This window comes from Mauremys reevesii, linkage group 4, assembly GCF_016161935.1.
Source record: "Mauremys reevesii isolate NIE-2019 linkage group 4, ASM1616193v1, whole genome shotgun sequence".
Lineage (NCBI taxonomy): Eukaryota > Metazoa > Chordata > Testudines > Geoemydidae > Mauremys > Mauremys reevesii.
Window position 1 is genome coordinate 117,013,752 of NC_052626.1, and position 16,373 is coordinate 117,030,124.

The 16,373-nt window shown below is 48.0% G+C and overlaps 1 protein-coding gene across 5 annotated transcripts in view; it reads right to left on the bottom strand.

Annotated features, from left to right (window-relative positions):
- Nucleotides 1-16,373, bottom strand: part of RIC8A (RIC8 guanine nucleotide exchange factor A) — a 25,803-nt gene continuing 9,430 nt past the window's right edge. For 4 of the 5 annotated variants that reach the window (XM_039536903.1, XM_039536905.1, XM_039536904.1 and 1 more), the window contains 9 exons: nucleotides 12,993-13,040; nucleotides 10,212-10,826; nucleotides 8,241-8,341; nucleotides 7,547-7,697; nucleotides 6,326-6,421; nucleotides 5,887-6,031; nucleotides 2,855-2,999; nucleotides 1,732-1,851; nucleotides 1-331 (listed from right to left, as the gene is read on the bottom strand). In XM_039536903.1, the coding sequence (XP_039392837.1) occupies nucleotides 211-331; nucleotides 1,732-1,851; nucleotides 2,855-2,999; nucleotides 5,887-6,031; nucleotides 6,326-6,421; nucleotides 7,547-7,697; nucleotides 8,241-8,341; nucleotides 10,212-10,826; nucleotides 12,993-13,040 (1,542 nt within the window). In that variant the 3' untranslated portion in view covers nucleotides 1-210. The remainder of the gene's footprint in view (nucleotides 332-1,731; nucleotides 1,852-2,854; nucleotides 3,000-5,886; nucleotides 6,032-6,325; nucleotides 6,422-7,546; nucleotides 7,698-8,240; nucleotides 8,342-10,211; nucleotides 10,827-12,992; nucleotides 13,041-16,373) is intronic. The other variant, XM_039536907.1, reaches the window with a different exon arrangement.

Sequence of the window (16,373 nt, forward strand, 5' to 3'; positions counted from 1 at the left end):
TGAAACCAAGCTGTGGCGAGCTCTTTGGGAAAGGAGAGGTGGTTATGGGACCGGAGAGGAGGTGGTTGTTATCCGTCTGGGCAGTGGACTCCAGTCCTGATTCAGATCCCACTGGGAGAGTCCTCACCCAGTATTATCCCCTGGATGCAGCACCAGTTCTGGAGGGAGAGTGGAAAGCCCACAGTCCTTGGGGGGGTGGAGAGGTGTGAATCAGTCCAACCCCAAGTCAGAGTCAGACGATGACCTCTCCTCTGCCAGCTCATGCACAGCGTTCTCCAGAGAGGTGAGATTGCCCCCTGGAGTCATCCCCATCGGCTGGATGACTTGCTGTCTGCAATACAGAAGGAAAGAGCAGAGTTATTTTGGCAAAAGGAGTTCCCAGGAGAAACCACATAATGTTACTGGAGGGGCTACAGAACTGGGAGACTGGGGAACGCTCACATCACGGAGCACTCGTGTCCATCCTCTGAGGACCTATGGGCACCTCCAGATGGCAGCCAGGGAGAATGCTTTGTGGGATACCAGTGCAGTAGAGGCCCCCTAGTTAAAGAAACAGGCCTGGTTCCAGCAACAACATCCCCATGCACCTAAGGAAGGAATAAACCTGTGAAAAGAATGAGGGGCTGATTTTCAGAAGTTCTGGGCATCCACAACTCACACTGAGCTCCCCACCTCTGAATATCCGGCTCTGTACTTCCACTTGCAAAGCTTCAAAAGGCAGCAGAAAGAATCCCACAGCCCAACAAATCAAGTCCAAGGAATGGATTGATGCCTCTTCTCAAGCAACCCGAAGAGTGCAGCCCCTGCGGTAGAGCGTGCTAGGGGCCCAGAACCCCAGTCATGTTGGAATTAGCATTGGAGATCCCAGGAGCCGCCACTTTAAGCTCCTGCTACACTGGTTGGGTTCTAGAATCTCCTGGGCATTCCTGGCACCGTCCGGAGTAGCACTGGGCAGAGGCAGGGAGTGCTAGCTGAACCACTGTAGTGTAATGTTAGGACTGGCACCAGGATGAGTTTCTCTCTCTCTGACACACATGTGCCATCAGCATTAAATGAACTGCCCTTTTCCTTCCCATCTCGGTGCCTTCTGAACTCTCCAGGTAGATCCCGGACCCCTGTCTGTAGTGCCCCTGAATGATGGATGAGCGCCTACTGGAGAAGGCTCTCCTGTGGGGAAGGAGAATTGGTGCCACTGGCTGCCATCTGTGGCTGAAATGCTACTTCCTACCAGCAGCCACCCAGGGGCAGTGCCACCATCTGCTAGAGAACTCCCAGGCTGAACTCTGGTGAGGTGACAACTCCCGATGCACTGGGAGGTGGAGAACACATTATGTGGTAGTTTCTTAGTCTGTTGCTGTATCAATGAGGTTTGGCCAAGGCCCCTGAACTCCTTTTGCTGGGGTAACAGAATCCAGCTCTGTTAATTTATTCACGTGTTAAATCTTCGCAGCAATCACCCCAAGTCCATCCCCTATGACCTTCCAGGGCCCTGGACTTCTACCAAACACTCACTGCACGGAGCTGGGATTCCCCTCCTCCTCAAGGCATATACGTAGTTGTGTGCCCATTAAGACTATCCTACTGCACTGACCTGCCATAGTCATGACTCTATGACAAACCTGGGTCTCCCCAATCTGTGTCTGACCTATATTAGCCAGGACTTTTTCTTCTAGTGCATTCCCCTGCATCCCCAAACCACAACTACGCACACTCCATTCTCTCTTCTGATACCTGGACAGCTTGTCAAACATGTTAACCAGCTTCATGGCTTCATACTCCTTCTGTTCCTCAGTCATCCCTTCCATGGGGTTGGGGAGCTTCTCCTCCACACGGCCTGTCACTGGGTTAATGCTGAATGCAATGATAGGAACAGGAGGTAGATAGAGAAAAAGAGAGAGACAGAAGAGAGAAACAGGTTCATTGAAAAGCAGGCTGCGTCTATGAGTCTACAATAGCATGAGAGCAGAGCTGCCCACAGAGCACATGATCTCTCCTCTCCTTGGGACACTAGCGCTGGAGGTATCACAGGGGACAGCCAGGTGCTCCTGGCACTTGCCCATGCTCCACTGCATCAGCCCCCACTCTCCTTAGGTAGGAGAGTCCTGCCAAGCCCTCCCCTCCTTCTCTGGCCACCAGAGTGGGAATACACCCTCTCCTCGTCACTTCCTTCCAGAGGCCTCCATCTGTAGAGACCTCACCTCCCTCCTCTTCCACATACATGTGGCCCAGGTGATTCCAGAATTGGTGGACTAATGGCCTGATTTGACATGGCCAATCCTACATTCAACCAGAGCTCGGTAGGACTCTCTACCAAGAGTTCCTCTGTCCACCCCGCATCACAGCTAAGTACTGCTGAGGAGAGAGGAACATAATCACTGTGGCTGCAGACAGGGACCCAGCAGCTGGAGGTGGGTATGACCAGAGCTCTAACCCAACCCTCATTACACATGCTACCCCAGCTCCATGCTTCTCCGGAGAGGTGCAATAAGACGTGCCCTACTGCCAGTGAGTGGATATGGGCACGCTAGCAGCTGTCACACGAGTGGAGCCATTCCCGAGGTGGGTGAGGCACTGGAGTAGGAAGTAGGTAATTTTTGGATGAAATGCCATCAAATGAAGTGAGTAGTGAGGAGGAGAGAGTAGGTGAAGCCCTGGGCAGGGGGATGCAGGGAGAGGATGGGGAAGAGCAGAAAGGAATAGGGTGAGAAAAGTGGGTAATGGGGTAGGTGAGAGCACAGGGACAGGAGGGGGAAGGGAGTTCATAGGGACAGTATGGGCATGGAGAAAGGGATTTGTGAGTATGTAGGGACAGAGGGACTGTGGGAAGAGGTGGTGGAGGAAAAGGGGTCCTTACTTGGGCTTAGCTTCCTTGTATTCCTCTGTGTCCGTGTCTTCATCCTCAGAATACTCTCCCTCTGCCCGCCCTCCTGCCATGAGACCTCGTGCTGCTAGGAGCCCAGCTGCATTGCCATACCCTGTGTACTTCACAAATCGCGACACTGATGGGGAGAGAGACACGAGAGTCAGCACATCCTCGTGCTGCCCACCAGCCCTCCTGGGGACAGGCTGGAGTGACTGAGAGAAAGTGACCAGTTTTAAACAAGAGGCACCAGCCAGCACAGACATCCACTGGATGTCCCTCATGTGGAAGCAGCAGATGGGAAATGCATACTGTGGGTATGTCTACACTATGGGATTATTCCGATTTTACATAAACCGGTTTTGTAAAACAGATTGTATAAAGTCGAGTGCACGTGGCCACACTAAGCACATTAATTCGGCGGTGTGCATCCATATACCGAGGCTAGTGTCGATTTCCGGAGCGTTGCACTGTGGGTAGCTATCCCGTAGCTATCCTATAGTTCCCGCAGTCTCCCCTGCCCATTGGAATTCTGGGTTGAGATCCCAATGCAAAAACAGTGTCGCGGGTAATTCTGGGTAAATGTCATCACTCAATCCTTCCGCCGGGAAAGCAACGGCAGACAATCATTTCGCGCCCTTTTTCCCTGGATTGCCCTGGCAGACGCCATAGCATGGCAATCATGGAGCCCGTTTTGCCTTTTGTCACTGTCACCATATGTGTACTGGATGCTGCTGACAGACGCGGTACTGCACTGCTACACAGCAGCATTCATTTGCCTTTGCAAGATAGCAGAGATGGTTACCAGTCATATTGCACCGTCTGCCATGCCATTGTAAATTGGCGATGAGATGACAGTTATCAGTCGTTCTGTACCGTCTGCTGCTATCATGGGTGCTCCTGGCTGGCCTCGCTGAGGTCGGCCAGGGGCGCATAGGCAAAAATGGGAATGACTCCCTGGGTCTTTCCCTTCCTATGTTTTGTTTAAAAATAGAGTCAGTCCTGCCTAGAATATGGGGCAAGTGTACTAGAGAACCAGAGAGCACAGCCGCTCAGTGTCAGAGCCCCAGAGATCCCACAGAAATGATGAGCTGCATGCCATTCTAGGGGGTGCCCCTGCAACAACCCCACCCGTTGCTTCCCTCCTCCCCAAACCCTCCTGGGCTACCGTGGCAGTGTCCCCCCATTTGTGTGAGGAAGTAATAAAGAATGCAGGAATAAGAAACACAGACTTTTTAGTGAGATAAAATGAGGGGGAGGAAGCCTCCAGCTGCTGTGATAGTCCAGGCAGGACATTAAAGGGTAGGGGGGGAGAGGAGACCAGCCTTCCGCTGCTACGATAGTCCAGGCAGTACAGAATATTTTCTTTAGACATGACGGGGGGGAGGGGAGGGAAGGCTGATAGAGCTCAGCCCCCAGTTGCTATGATGAGGACGGTTACCAGCTGTTCTGTACCATCTGCTGGGAATGACCAGGAGTCATTCCTATTTTTACCCAGGTGCCCCCGGCCGACCTCACCGAGGCCAGCCAGGAGCACTCACGGGCTGATGACGAGGACAGATACCAGTCCTTTTGCACTGTACCGTCTGCCACCAGGGAGGGGAGAGGCGAGGATGCTGTTGTTTAGCGCTCCAGCACCCCATCTACCAGCAGCATGCAGTAGACATAGGGTGACATTGAAAAAAGGAGAGAAACAATTTTTTTCCCTTTTCTTTCGGCGGGGGGGAAGGGTATAAATTGACAACATACACCCTGAAACACCCAGGAAAATGTTTTTGACCCTTCAGGCACTTGGAGCCCAGCCAAGAATGCAAATGCTTTTCGGAAACTGCGGGGACGGTGGGATAGCTGGAGTCCTCAGTCCCCCCTCCCTCCCTCCATGAGCGTCCATTTGATTCTTTGGCTTTCCGTTACGCTTCTCACGCAGCACTGTGCTGAGTCCCTTCTGTGGCCTCTGTCTATCATAGCCTGGAGATTTTTTCAAATGCTTTGTCATTTCGTCTCCTGTAATGGAGCTCTGATACAACAGACTTGTCTCCCCATACAGCGATCAGATCCAATATCTCCCGTACGGTCCATGCTGGAGCTCTTTTTGGATTTGGGACTGCATCGCCACCCGTGCTGATCAGAGCTCCACGCTGGACAAACAGGAAATGAAATTCAAAAGTTCGTGGGGCTTTCCCTGTCTACCTGGCCAATGCATCCGAGTTCAGATGGCTTTCCAGAGCTGTCACAATGGTGCACTGTGGGATAGCTCCCGGAGGCCAATACCGTCGATTTGCGGCCACACTAACCCTAATCCGACATGGCAATACCGATTTCAGCGCTACTCCTCTCGTCGGGGAGGAGTACAGAAACCGGTTTAAAGAGCCCTTTATATCAATATAAAGGGCCTCGTTGTGTGGACGGGTGCAGGGTTAAATCGGTATAACGCTGCTAAATTCGGTTTAAACGCATAGTGTAGACCAGGCCTGTGGCACTGATAGTCAATACACCGCTCCTGAATGCTCAAACAGCAAGTTCAGCTCCGGGTCCTCCTCCCTCAGACAAAATCCCCAAGTACCAATTCTTCCCCTGAACTTTGTGACAGTGGAGCAGAGGGTAAAGCAAACAACACCAGATTTATCATCTGACTCCCCACACTGGAGGGGCTGAACAATGGATCAGTGGAGCTGCATCTGTTGACAGCGGGTCTGAATGTTGCCCAGTGTGCCTGTGAGGTGGGAAGGAGCTGTCTCCTTGCAGAGTGTTTCACTGACCACTGGCACTGCTCATCTATATGGTATGTCTGAGAGGTGGGAAGGCAACTCCGCCTTCCCACAGTGCACTCCTGTACTACCTGCCCCAAGCACTGAATGTCTGGACAGCGTGTCTGAGGGGTGGCAAGGTGTGTCCTCTAGCCTCGGAAGGTCTGATGTGGTGTAAGCTCTAATTGGCTTTGACCAGAAATTGGATTCCATGCCCTGCCTCCCTGGCACTAAGATCCCAGAGGATCTCATCCATCCTGTGACATTTTCGTTACTCACCGCTCTCCTTGCAGAGCACAAAGAGGAACTCGGCCGCGCAGTGCTTCACATCAGTGTCAATGTGAGTCATCAGGCGCACAAGCTTGTTCCGCAGCAAGTTCCCCACCTCGGGGCGATTCTTCACGTCCCGCAGCGGAGGCAGCACCTGCAAAGCCACAGCAAGAGGGATGAAGCTGGAACAGCACTGGGATTTCCAGAATACCACAATGCAATTTACAGATTAATTAAATGAATAAACTATGGGGAGTGCAGCAAGCGTGTAGGCAAATGTTGCAGGTATTGTGGGGCTCATAGCCTTGGATAGCAGAATCTATATACGGAGGGAGCGGGGTATCTGTCTGGAAGCTGGTGGTATCCATAAAGTTTGTGTTATTCTTCTCTCACCTCAGAGGAATCAGGAATGAGTATCATTTGGATTCTCCCTACACCAATACGGTACCTTAGCTTTGAGGAACTTCCTCGTCTGGCGGTGGACGCGGGCACTCTCTGTCAGCAGGTTCAGCACAGGGGTCAGGGTCTCCTTCAGTTTGTGACCCTGTGAAGGAGCCCAGAAGAAACAACAACAACTAGTCATCACAAGCTCACGTAGTTCTCATTGTCCAGTTCCTAGCAGAGACAGATCCCGAGAGCGCAGGCCTGCAGGTAAAGAGATGAGGATGGAGGATTCCAGTTCTGTGCCATGGCAGCTTTCCCACTGTGTCAGTGCTCAGAGCTGGCAGCCTCTCTGCATCCGCTGTATGGCATGGGGCTGCCAGAAGTACAATGGAACACAGGAGCGACAGCAGAGAGAGCTGAGAAGTCATGCAGCCATGCTCAGAAAAGCTCTCAATGTATTTCTAGAGATTGAGGACCATACCCAATGTTCTGCTGAGTTGGTGACGTTTTTAACAGGTTTGCTTCATATAACACCTTTCTGTTGAAAATGAACTGAGAACTTAAAAACAATTTTATTTTTGGCTTCAGGGAAAACAGCTGGAATAGTAGATCCAGGAATTTGAGGGGGAGAGGGGGTTGGGTGTTAATCCCAATGGATCTGCCTTAATGAAGCTCACAAAAACTCCACCAGCCCTCCACCTCAAAGTGAGATTGTCACCAATCAGTCCTCAGAGCTGCTGAGTTAGTCACGGGAAAGAAACAGCTAACCAATCAATCAACTGCCTACTGTTCAGCAACTCATACTGTCATATCCAAACAGCTGACCAACACACCTGGTAACTAACCAGTGCCAGGGTTTCTGATTCAATCAGCTTTTCAGCACCCTGATCAGTCAGTTAACCAATTCCCATCCAATGAATCTTGCCATGCAAACAAACAGCCAATAAATCTATTACTTTTTAATCAACAAGTTAATCACCCTACTGTCCAGTCAACCAGTGAACCTTGTCAAACACCAACCATAATTTTTTTGCTTTTGTCAGGAAAATATCTGCCACTTCTATTAAAGATATAGCTACAAACTACTCTGGCGAATTCCAAACCAGCCATCACTTGCTGACATTCCTGTGGTCATCTCGTGAGGTGTTTTGGGTTTTTTTTAAATGGAGAAAGTAGCTCTGCTGGTCAGGGATGGAGGGCCAAATCTGCCCTACAGTGAGAAGAGAAGGTACTGCATGGAAAGATGGCACAATGAAAAACTCTGAACAGCATCTCCTCTACCTACCCTGTCAAGTCGTCGCTCTAAGAAATCCAGCAGGACACTGACTGCATCCATGTTGACGCCCATGTACTCAAGCGAGCCTGGCCGCACCTTCGGAGTCAACAGGACATCCAGACACATGAGCGGGAGGTTGCCCAAGAGGTTAACTGTGTGGCTGAACATACAGGGAGAGGAGGAACAAAGAGACATCCAAGGCTCTGTGTTAATGTAGATTCTTTTACTCTCCAAGGAGCAAGTTAATTTCTAAATTCTAGCAATATGATGCGCCGGAGGGTAAGATAAAAAAACATCATTTGCTGGGACCTGCAAATGGACTCTTCTACAACCAAACTAATCAAAGGGTGTGCACACAAAGGTCAAACATGACCTGATTTTGGGAGGTCTCAGCTCTCTCTCTAATGACAACTGTCAATGTCAATTGCACAATATATGGCAACTGCTCAGTATGACTCAGGATATGGTTAGATATTTAAGGCCAGATTGTGAAGACCTTTTTCACGTTGGTGAGCAATTCTTGCTCTGACAAGTAGTCCCATTCCCTTCAGCAGAACTACGTGTAGAGAAAGGTAGCATTCAGCATGAGTCAGGGTATCAGAATCTGATCCTTAGTGTCAGGATGGCTTAGATAGTAGCACCTTCTCGTCTGGGTAAGAAGGTTATGTGGGTTCAAGTCTTATGCCAGGACAATGATCTTCACCTATGAAATTCTTCTGTCCGGTCCTCTCCATCAGCTGAAATCATCAGGCAGTGACGCAGGAGAGCGCCCAGGCGTCGGTACAGAGCAGCATCTTCCTGGCCCCAAAACAGAAAACAAAAAACCTGATTATGAAAGGGAAGCACATCTCTGCAGTCCCTGAAATCCCAGGGTCTGTTTGCCGTTCTGCCTCTCTACTGCTGTTTTGGGAACAGAACACTTCTGTACATTGATACCAAGAACAACCAAATCTTGGTAAAGTGGTGTAAGATACCAATCATGGCAATGTCCCCAGAACTCTCTTTTGGCTTCCTGCCATGCTCATGTACTTGCTTGTCCTTTATCTTGCTCCATATCCCTCCCAAGTCCTCCCTCACACTACACGGTTAATCCAGGGGCCAGCAGAGGCCACAGACATTCCTAAGAGTTAGCCATCTGCAACCTCCATCATATCCATTAGTTAATACAGAAGGCGGAAAAGGGCCATGCCTTGGCCATTTCAAAGGTGAGTTACATGACTGTTTTGCCCTCTTCCGGCACAAAGAAATTATTTTTAAAGTCATAAAAAAGTTTACAAAAAATTAAGAGTTATTAAAATGCTACAATTTGTTAAGTGTTAACAAGTATCAGAGTGTAGGGCAAGTATCAGAGGGGTAGCCGTGTTAGTCTGGATCTGTAAAATGCAACAAAGAGTCCTGTGGCACCTTATAGACTAACAGATGTATTGGAGCATAAGCTTTCATGGGTGAATACCCACTTTGTCAGATGCATGTGGTGGAAATTTCCAGAGGCAGGTATAAATATGCAGGCCAGAATCAGTCTGGAGATGAGGAGGTTAGTTCGATCAGGGAGGATGAGGCCCTCTTCTAGCAGTTGAGGTGTGAAAACCAAGGGAGGAGAACCTGCTTTTGTAGTTGGCTAGCCATTCACAGTCTTTGTTTAATCCTGAGCTGATGGTGTCAAATTTGCAAATGAACTGAAGTTCAGCAGTTTCTCTTTGGAGTCTGGTCCTGAAGTTTTTTTGCTGCAGGATGGCTACCTTTAAATCTGCTATTGTGTGACCAGGGAGGTTGAAGTGTTCTCCTACAGGTTTTTGTATATTGCCATTCCTAATGTCTAACTTGTGTCCATTAATCCTTTTACGTAGGGATTGTCCAATTTGGCCAATGTACATAGCAGAGGGGCATTGCTGGCACATGATGGCGTATATTACATTGGTGGACATGCAGGTGAATGAACCAGTGATGTTGTGGCTGATCTGGTTAGATCCTGTAATGGTGTCACTGGTGTAAATATGTGGGCAGAGTTGGCATCAAGGTTTGTTGCATGGATTGGTTCCTGAGTTAGAGTTACTATGGTGTAGTTTGTGGTTGTTGGAGAGAATATGCTCAAGGTTAGTGGGTTGTCTGTGGGCGAGGACTGGCCTGCCTCCCAAGGCCTGTGAAAGTGAGAGGTCGTTGTCCAGGATGGGTTGTAGATCCCTGATGATGCATTGGAGAGGTTTTAGCTGAGGACTGTAGGTGATGGACAGTGGACTTCTGTTGGTTTCTTTCTTGGGCTTGTCTTGCAGCAGGAGGCTTCTGGGTACATATCTGGCTCTGTTGATTTGTTTCCTTATTTCCTCGTGCGGGTATCGTAGTTTTGAGGATGCTTGGTGAAGATTCCCGCACGAGGAAATAAGGAAACAAATCAACAGAGCTAACCAGATCACCCACATCATCACTGGTTCATTCACCTGCCACAGGACTCTTTGTTGCTTTTTACAGTGTATAGGGCAGAGACAGCAGAGTTGTCATCAAACTATTCTAGAAGTGAAGGCCCCATGGGCTGCTTCTGTTCCTACATGTGTATGTAACCGTGAGTCCACAGACTGGAGGATGCACCAACATCAGACGCAACAGGGAGGAATTGCTAAGTGGAGGTGGAAAACCACAATCAGACCAAGGCATGGGTAGTGACTTCTGGGAAACTTACCTCATCCACCTCCTTCTTGCTGGAGTCAAATGTGATGTTGAAGAGCACCTTAAGGATCTCCATGGCACGCTCTGTCTCCTGGCGTGGCAGGGGTAGGGGAGGGCTCCCCTCAGTGGCTACCTCATGGGGGTCCAGCCATTTCACCCCTAGTGTCAGCTCCAGGGTGTCTGTCATCAGGCTGATACCCCTGAGCTCCTGGGCCAGCTGCTGCCGGATGTCCACCCTCAGTGCTGTCAGCAGGAACAGAAGACGCAGGTCAAAAAACCTGACCTCATGGGGGAGGTTCTTCTCATTGTAGAGTTTGATGCGCTCTGTAAGACCCACCACGAGCCGGGCCTCAGCCGTCAGCTCTTGTGCCCGGGGACTGCTGAAGACGATGTTGCAGAGGCATTTGAGGGCCTCCAGGATCACATCTAGGTCTGGGACTTCTCGAATGAGCTCCTCTGAATAATCAATGCCAGCATGTCTGGCCAAGGTTTGCAGGCCTTCCCTGGTGGTAAAGGGGTCAAGGCAGCTTTTGTCGCGGGACAGGATGCGGATGCTTTCCAAACATGTGACTTGGCAGGAGGGCTGGAGCTCTCTCTCCAGGAACTTGATCAGCAGGTGGGCCATTTTCTGGGGAGTTGGAAGGGAAAAATGAAGACATGGCAAACAATGCCTTAGTTCTGACATTTCCACTGCTGTTCTCACGAGTGGGCACTGTGTAATGCACCGCGCTGAAACAGATAAGCAGTATCTAGAGATGGGCCTATCAAAGTTCAGATCAAGACATGAACTTTCCAAAGCTCAAAGGCGTTTGGCTCCAGAGTGTGGGTTCTGACCCACATCTAGCAATAATGCATGGAAAGGAGTACAAAATTGGGGGGGGGGGAATGTAATGGGAGTCTCAAGGTCAGAGAGCAGGTGATACTGGGGATGGGGGAGCAGGCTGAAGGAACTGAGGGAAGGATAATACAAGGTTAAGGGAAGGATGGAGGATCTAGCTGGGCTGAGAAGAGGGTGGGAAGAAGGGAAAATCTCTCAGAAGGTTTAGATATAGTAGAATGTCACTAATTCTCACCAATGACTAGAAGACTCATTGGCCCAGACTCCCTGCTGGGGTAAACTGGGATAGCTCCATCAATACTAATTTACACCAGCTGAGGATCTGTCCCATTGTGAATTGCTGATATCTTGCAGATCAGCGAGTAAGAAAACAAAACAGCAATAAGAGCAAAGGTACAACCCTGCATAGTTTTGTTTCAATGTATAACACTTCATATGACAGTAGTAAATGTTCTGCATATGTTGCATAAGTAATGATGCCACAGCAAGAGAAGACCTCACTACAGCTCGCTTGCTGCCATTCAATCTGTGATGAGAGGTGAGACAGTCATCTGCCATGTGAGTGAATTTTGGAGACTGTGGATCAATGGTGCATGAATCAGTGGGGTTTTGCAGTAAATCTTAAGCCTTTCTGGGGATGATCCAAAGTGAACTGAAGGAGGAATAATGGATATATGATCACTTCATGCTTTGTTGCAAGATAAGACCTTCAAAAATCAGGATCCTTACGCCACCCAAGAAAGGGTTTTTGATGGAGTTCTTGAAGTACTGGAGGTTTTGTTTTTATATATATATATATATATATATATATAGTATATTTTAAGGCTATAAAAACCATTTAGTATAAAAAACACCCCCTTCCCCTTCCCCCCTCCGACAAATAGTGTAGCATCAAAAACTCCACAGAGGGAAGTTGGGCCTCTCTAATGGAGTAGCTGCTCTCTTGCAGGTAGCTGGAGTCTCCACTGGGTCCTAATACTGTTTTGTCCTTTCGTAAGGCAGGGTGGTGTATGTAAGGGGTTGTCTCTGGTTGATCAGATTGCTCCTTTTAAAAGCTCTTTGCCATAGGATTCATTGTTGCTTACTGCTATAAAATTCAAGGGTATTTGGCATATTTCTCACGTTCTATCTATGGGTCACTTCTGTGTGTAGACACAAAAGACATTTCCACTGACTGAGGAGGTACAATCATTTTGTACCACAATACATTTCTCCACTATAGATAAAGGCCTCAGTGTGTCTATGCAGGTGGAGAGTATTATTCTGGCTACCTGGGTGGTGGCAGGTGTGTGCCTCTGTGTATATTACATTCTGCAGGCCACATTCAACTCTGGCATAATTTCATTGACTGTGGTAGAGTTAAAGAAGGCATGACTTTGGTCTGTGTGTCAGTATAGGTGGCAAGTGTTTTCCTGTACAGTATGTCTATTTAGGTGATGTTTGTGTGGCCGTGTGTACATGCATGCACATGGTGGGCATTTGTCTACCTGTAGGGGTGGTGGCAGGAGTGTTGTAGGGTGTGTATCCAAACCCAAAGTAGAGAAGGTGCAGGCAATGTGACAGAGGAGACTGAGACAGAGAGTGATTTTCTATTCCAATGTCTGAAATACGAGATTGAGGCAATAGCTTTTTCACACTAATTATCAAGAACCATAAAAGACGTCTTATGAAAAAGCATTGAGGAATAACTTGCATGGCCCTGGGGAGGAAGGAGAAGGACAGCAGAAGTGGCATCATGCTATGTAGAACCTGCCCTTGGATCAGGAATGGACACTACTGACAAACTGACTCAGGGGACCACTGTTCTAACTCAATGCTCCTCTATCAGTGACCCAGTCCCAGTGAGAGAGCACTAGCTTCTCTCTGGGATTTGCCATCTCTCACCAAGCCCTTTGGCATTCACTGCTCTGCATTCAGGTGCCTCTGGATAGCCATAGTAAGAAACAAAGGACATACCTTCCTCTCCTCCCGCTCTTCATCTTCAAAGGTGAAACACTGAGACTTCTGTGAAAACAAACCAGAAATTACCAGTCTCAAGAGGCAAAAACCAAACTGAGAAAATAAATTTGCTCTACAGTATACAAGGAATGGTTCAGGGACAGCCATTGGGTTGCTTCTACCCAGCCAGACACATAATATGAGAGCTACGGGCCAGTCATTGAACTGAAAGGCAGCAATGAGAAAGGAAATCATTCTTCTTGCAGAGAAGAGCCAATTCATGGAACTCACTGCGGCAATAGTATCAGAGGGCTAGCCGTGTTAGTTTGGATCTGTAAAAGCAGCAAAGAGTCCTGTGGCACCTTATAGACTAACTGCTTTGTGGTATTCACCCACGAAAGCTCATGCTCCAATACGTCTGTTAGTCTATAAGGTGCCACAGGACTCTTTGCTGCTTATACAGTATGGCAATGTTTATCAGAGGATATTAAAAAAGTTTAAGATATTTACATAAACAAGTAGAACACAAGCAGCTGAAGTCACTAAGAAACCAGACAAAAAGTTAACAGAGAAATCAGGATTGCTTGCAAAAGTTCAGAAAATCATTTCCCTCCACGGTATAGCACAGTTGACTAGACTCATTATGGAGAGTTTCACCTTCCTCTGAAGCATTACGTAGGAGCCACTGAAAGAGGCAAGATACTTATATGCCTAGGAGACAATTCTGCTAGCACTCTGTTGCAAAACTGTTACTCGGGGATATATATGTTCAAGGAGCCAACCCGCAGGCACTCCACAAGGCATGTTTCCAGCCAAATTAAAAAAACAATGGAGGGGGAGCAGGAGTCACATGAACTGGATATACCATTACAAGTCCTTTATACATGGTTGCAATTAGGGTCTGATCCAGAAGCTGCTGAAGTAAATGGAAAGACTCCCACTGACTTCAATGCACTTTGGATCAGACCCCTACTTCCTGGAGTTTGCATTACATTTTAATGACCACTTACATACCCAGACTGTTCTCCAGACACTCCTCTGCTCCATGTCATCCGTCCTCCTTCTGCTTCCTGCCATGCATCCTATTAACCCTCCTCCCACTCCGTGTTCCTGCCATTCCTTCACAGTTTTGTGTGACTTCCTTCTTCTTAAATCTAAGCCTCGTTATTTCACATTTCTCTCCATTGCCCTGATCTTGCTCCTTGTCTGTCCAAGCCATTCTGCGATTTATTAACAGGCATATTTGTACTGATCAGCCCCTGATCTCCTACAGTTGCTCTGGTTTTGTACCATTAACAAGTTTCATCCTTCACTGCATGCTCCTTCTTTTAGGTCACTGAAATGTAAATACCTTTTTAGGATGACACTTCAAAAACGGATTTCTCTTTTGTTCTCTGTGGAGTTTTAAGATCCCTTAGCAATCTGTATATGCAGGAGGCTCCTGTAACATGTCTGCTTTACAAGGTCCTGGGCTTGATCCTCTGTGGAACCCGCAGCTCCCCATTTAGCTTGCTAACCTACAGCCTGGGATTCTTAGGATGACGGCCATGGGTTTCTGATTTGCATTGGGTACAAACATTTCCACACGTTGTTAAATTTGATGCAGGAATCACTGTGTGAAATTCTGTGGTCTGTGTTACATGGGAGGTCAGACAGATGATCACAATGGTCCCTTCTGGCCTTAAAATGCATGACTCTATAAAACAACATGAAGAGTTATGGAAAGAACAGATGAGTAGGGATGGGAGCTGTCATGTAGGAGAAGCCTGTGTCCAGCTTTGCCAATAAATCCATTCTTTTCTAAAGTCTATTGTGATACCTATGTCTCTCCCACTGCTGTATGGTTGTTTCTGAGCACTTCCCAAGCACTTAAATACAGAAACAACAGTAACAAACTCTCTCTCTCCTTTTCTTCTTTCCAGGCCTGGGTGAAACACAGCTTGATTCATTGTTTGTTTTTTATTTGCTTGTGAGAGTGGGTGTGTTGAGTGTCTAGTGCCTTGATTAAAGTAGAGAAATGTTATTTCTTGTGAGAATAAGCTGCTTCTGGCTCTTTATTCTGTGGTCTATGAGGACATCCAGGATGTGAGTGATTGTCTTGGTGAACTAAGAGGATAATTCCTTGCAGTGAGAGGTGCTGTGTTCTGGAGTTGAGTGGCGGCCAGCTGAGTTTGCAGTCTAGAAAAATTCTACGGGGCTCTCTATCTCCCTCATAGCAGTGGCAGAAGTTGATACTGGAAGCTGGCTGTATCAAAACACATTTTCCACCACTTATGCCTGAGTTTCTTCTTGCTTCTTTCATCCTAGGTTGGCTGAGAATGACAGTGATCCAGGGTGGATCACGGTGTGTCAGTGCTAATATCTATAGTCACAATCAGGAAGTGCTTAGCACTAGCGCTAGTTCTTCTCCTCCTTGGCCTCTCAGTTGGTTCAGGTTTTCAATAAGCAAGTTTAGGAATTTGCCAGTGTCCAAGAGATTCTCAGGATCCACCACATGCACCAGTTTCTTAGTCTAACAGCAAAGCTTCTGCTGCTCTGTAGCCCAGTTCTCTCCATCCCAAAGGGCTTCAGCTAACAAGGACTGCTCCATGCTTTCAATATCCAAGCAAGCAACTGGCCCAGGACTTTGATAAGTTACCTTCTTATTGGCAACCCTGAACAAAGTCCACACCCAGACTGTACAGCACCTTCCCTCTTCACGAGGCCGCTTCACACTGGAGCAGAAATGTCTGAGATCTGTCTAAATAGGTATTTTTAACATTGCAAGTGACATGGGCATTTAGACTGCGGCTGCACTAGAAGTGCTTTACCAGTATAGGAACGCCAGCACACTTCACTGGCAAAGTGCTGTAGTGCGGACGCAACTTATACTGGCAAAGCTGCGCTTTGTACCAATACAGTAAAAACACTCCCCATGAGAAAAACACCAGTAAAAGTGGGGTTTTGTTGGCATACATGAGGGGCTTCTGCTATGTCAGTCAGGGATCAACCCTCTTCATGTGCCTGACCTGTGCCAGCTGAAGACTGTAGCGTAGACATAGCCTTACTCTGCTCTCTTTTTCCAGCTCTATAGGCCCCATTGATGCATGTCGACTGGCTGTAAAACATGCCAGGAGCTGAGCAGGCTTCTATTTTACACATCTTTCTTTGAAGAGACCTCTCCCAAGAAAGATCCTATTTCTACAATTTTTAAAAAGATGCAAGACGCAAAGGACCACCTCCCCAGACTGGGAAAGCAAGAGATACACCCGACACCTAATACAGAAGACTGCTTGGCAGCTAGGTGAAGGCTCTTGGTCTTAACAAGGCACCTAAGGTGAACACCAGTCACTTAGGAATTTACACACCCTGTTGCATCTTAAATATTCTAGGTATTGGCCCTACTCTCTCTCCTTGGTG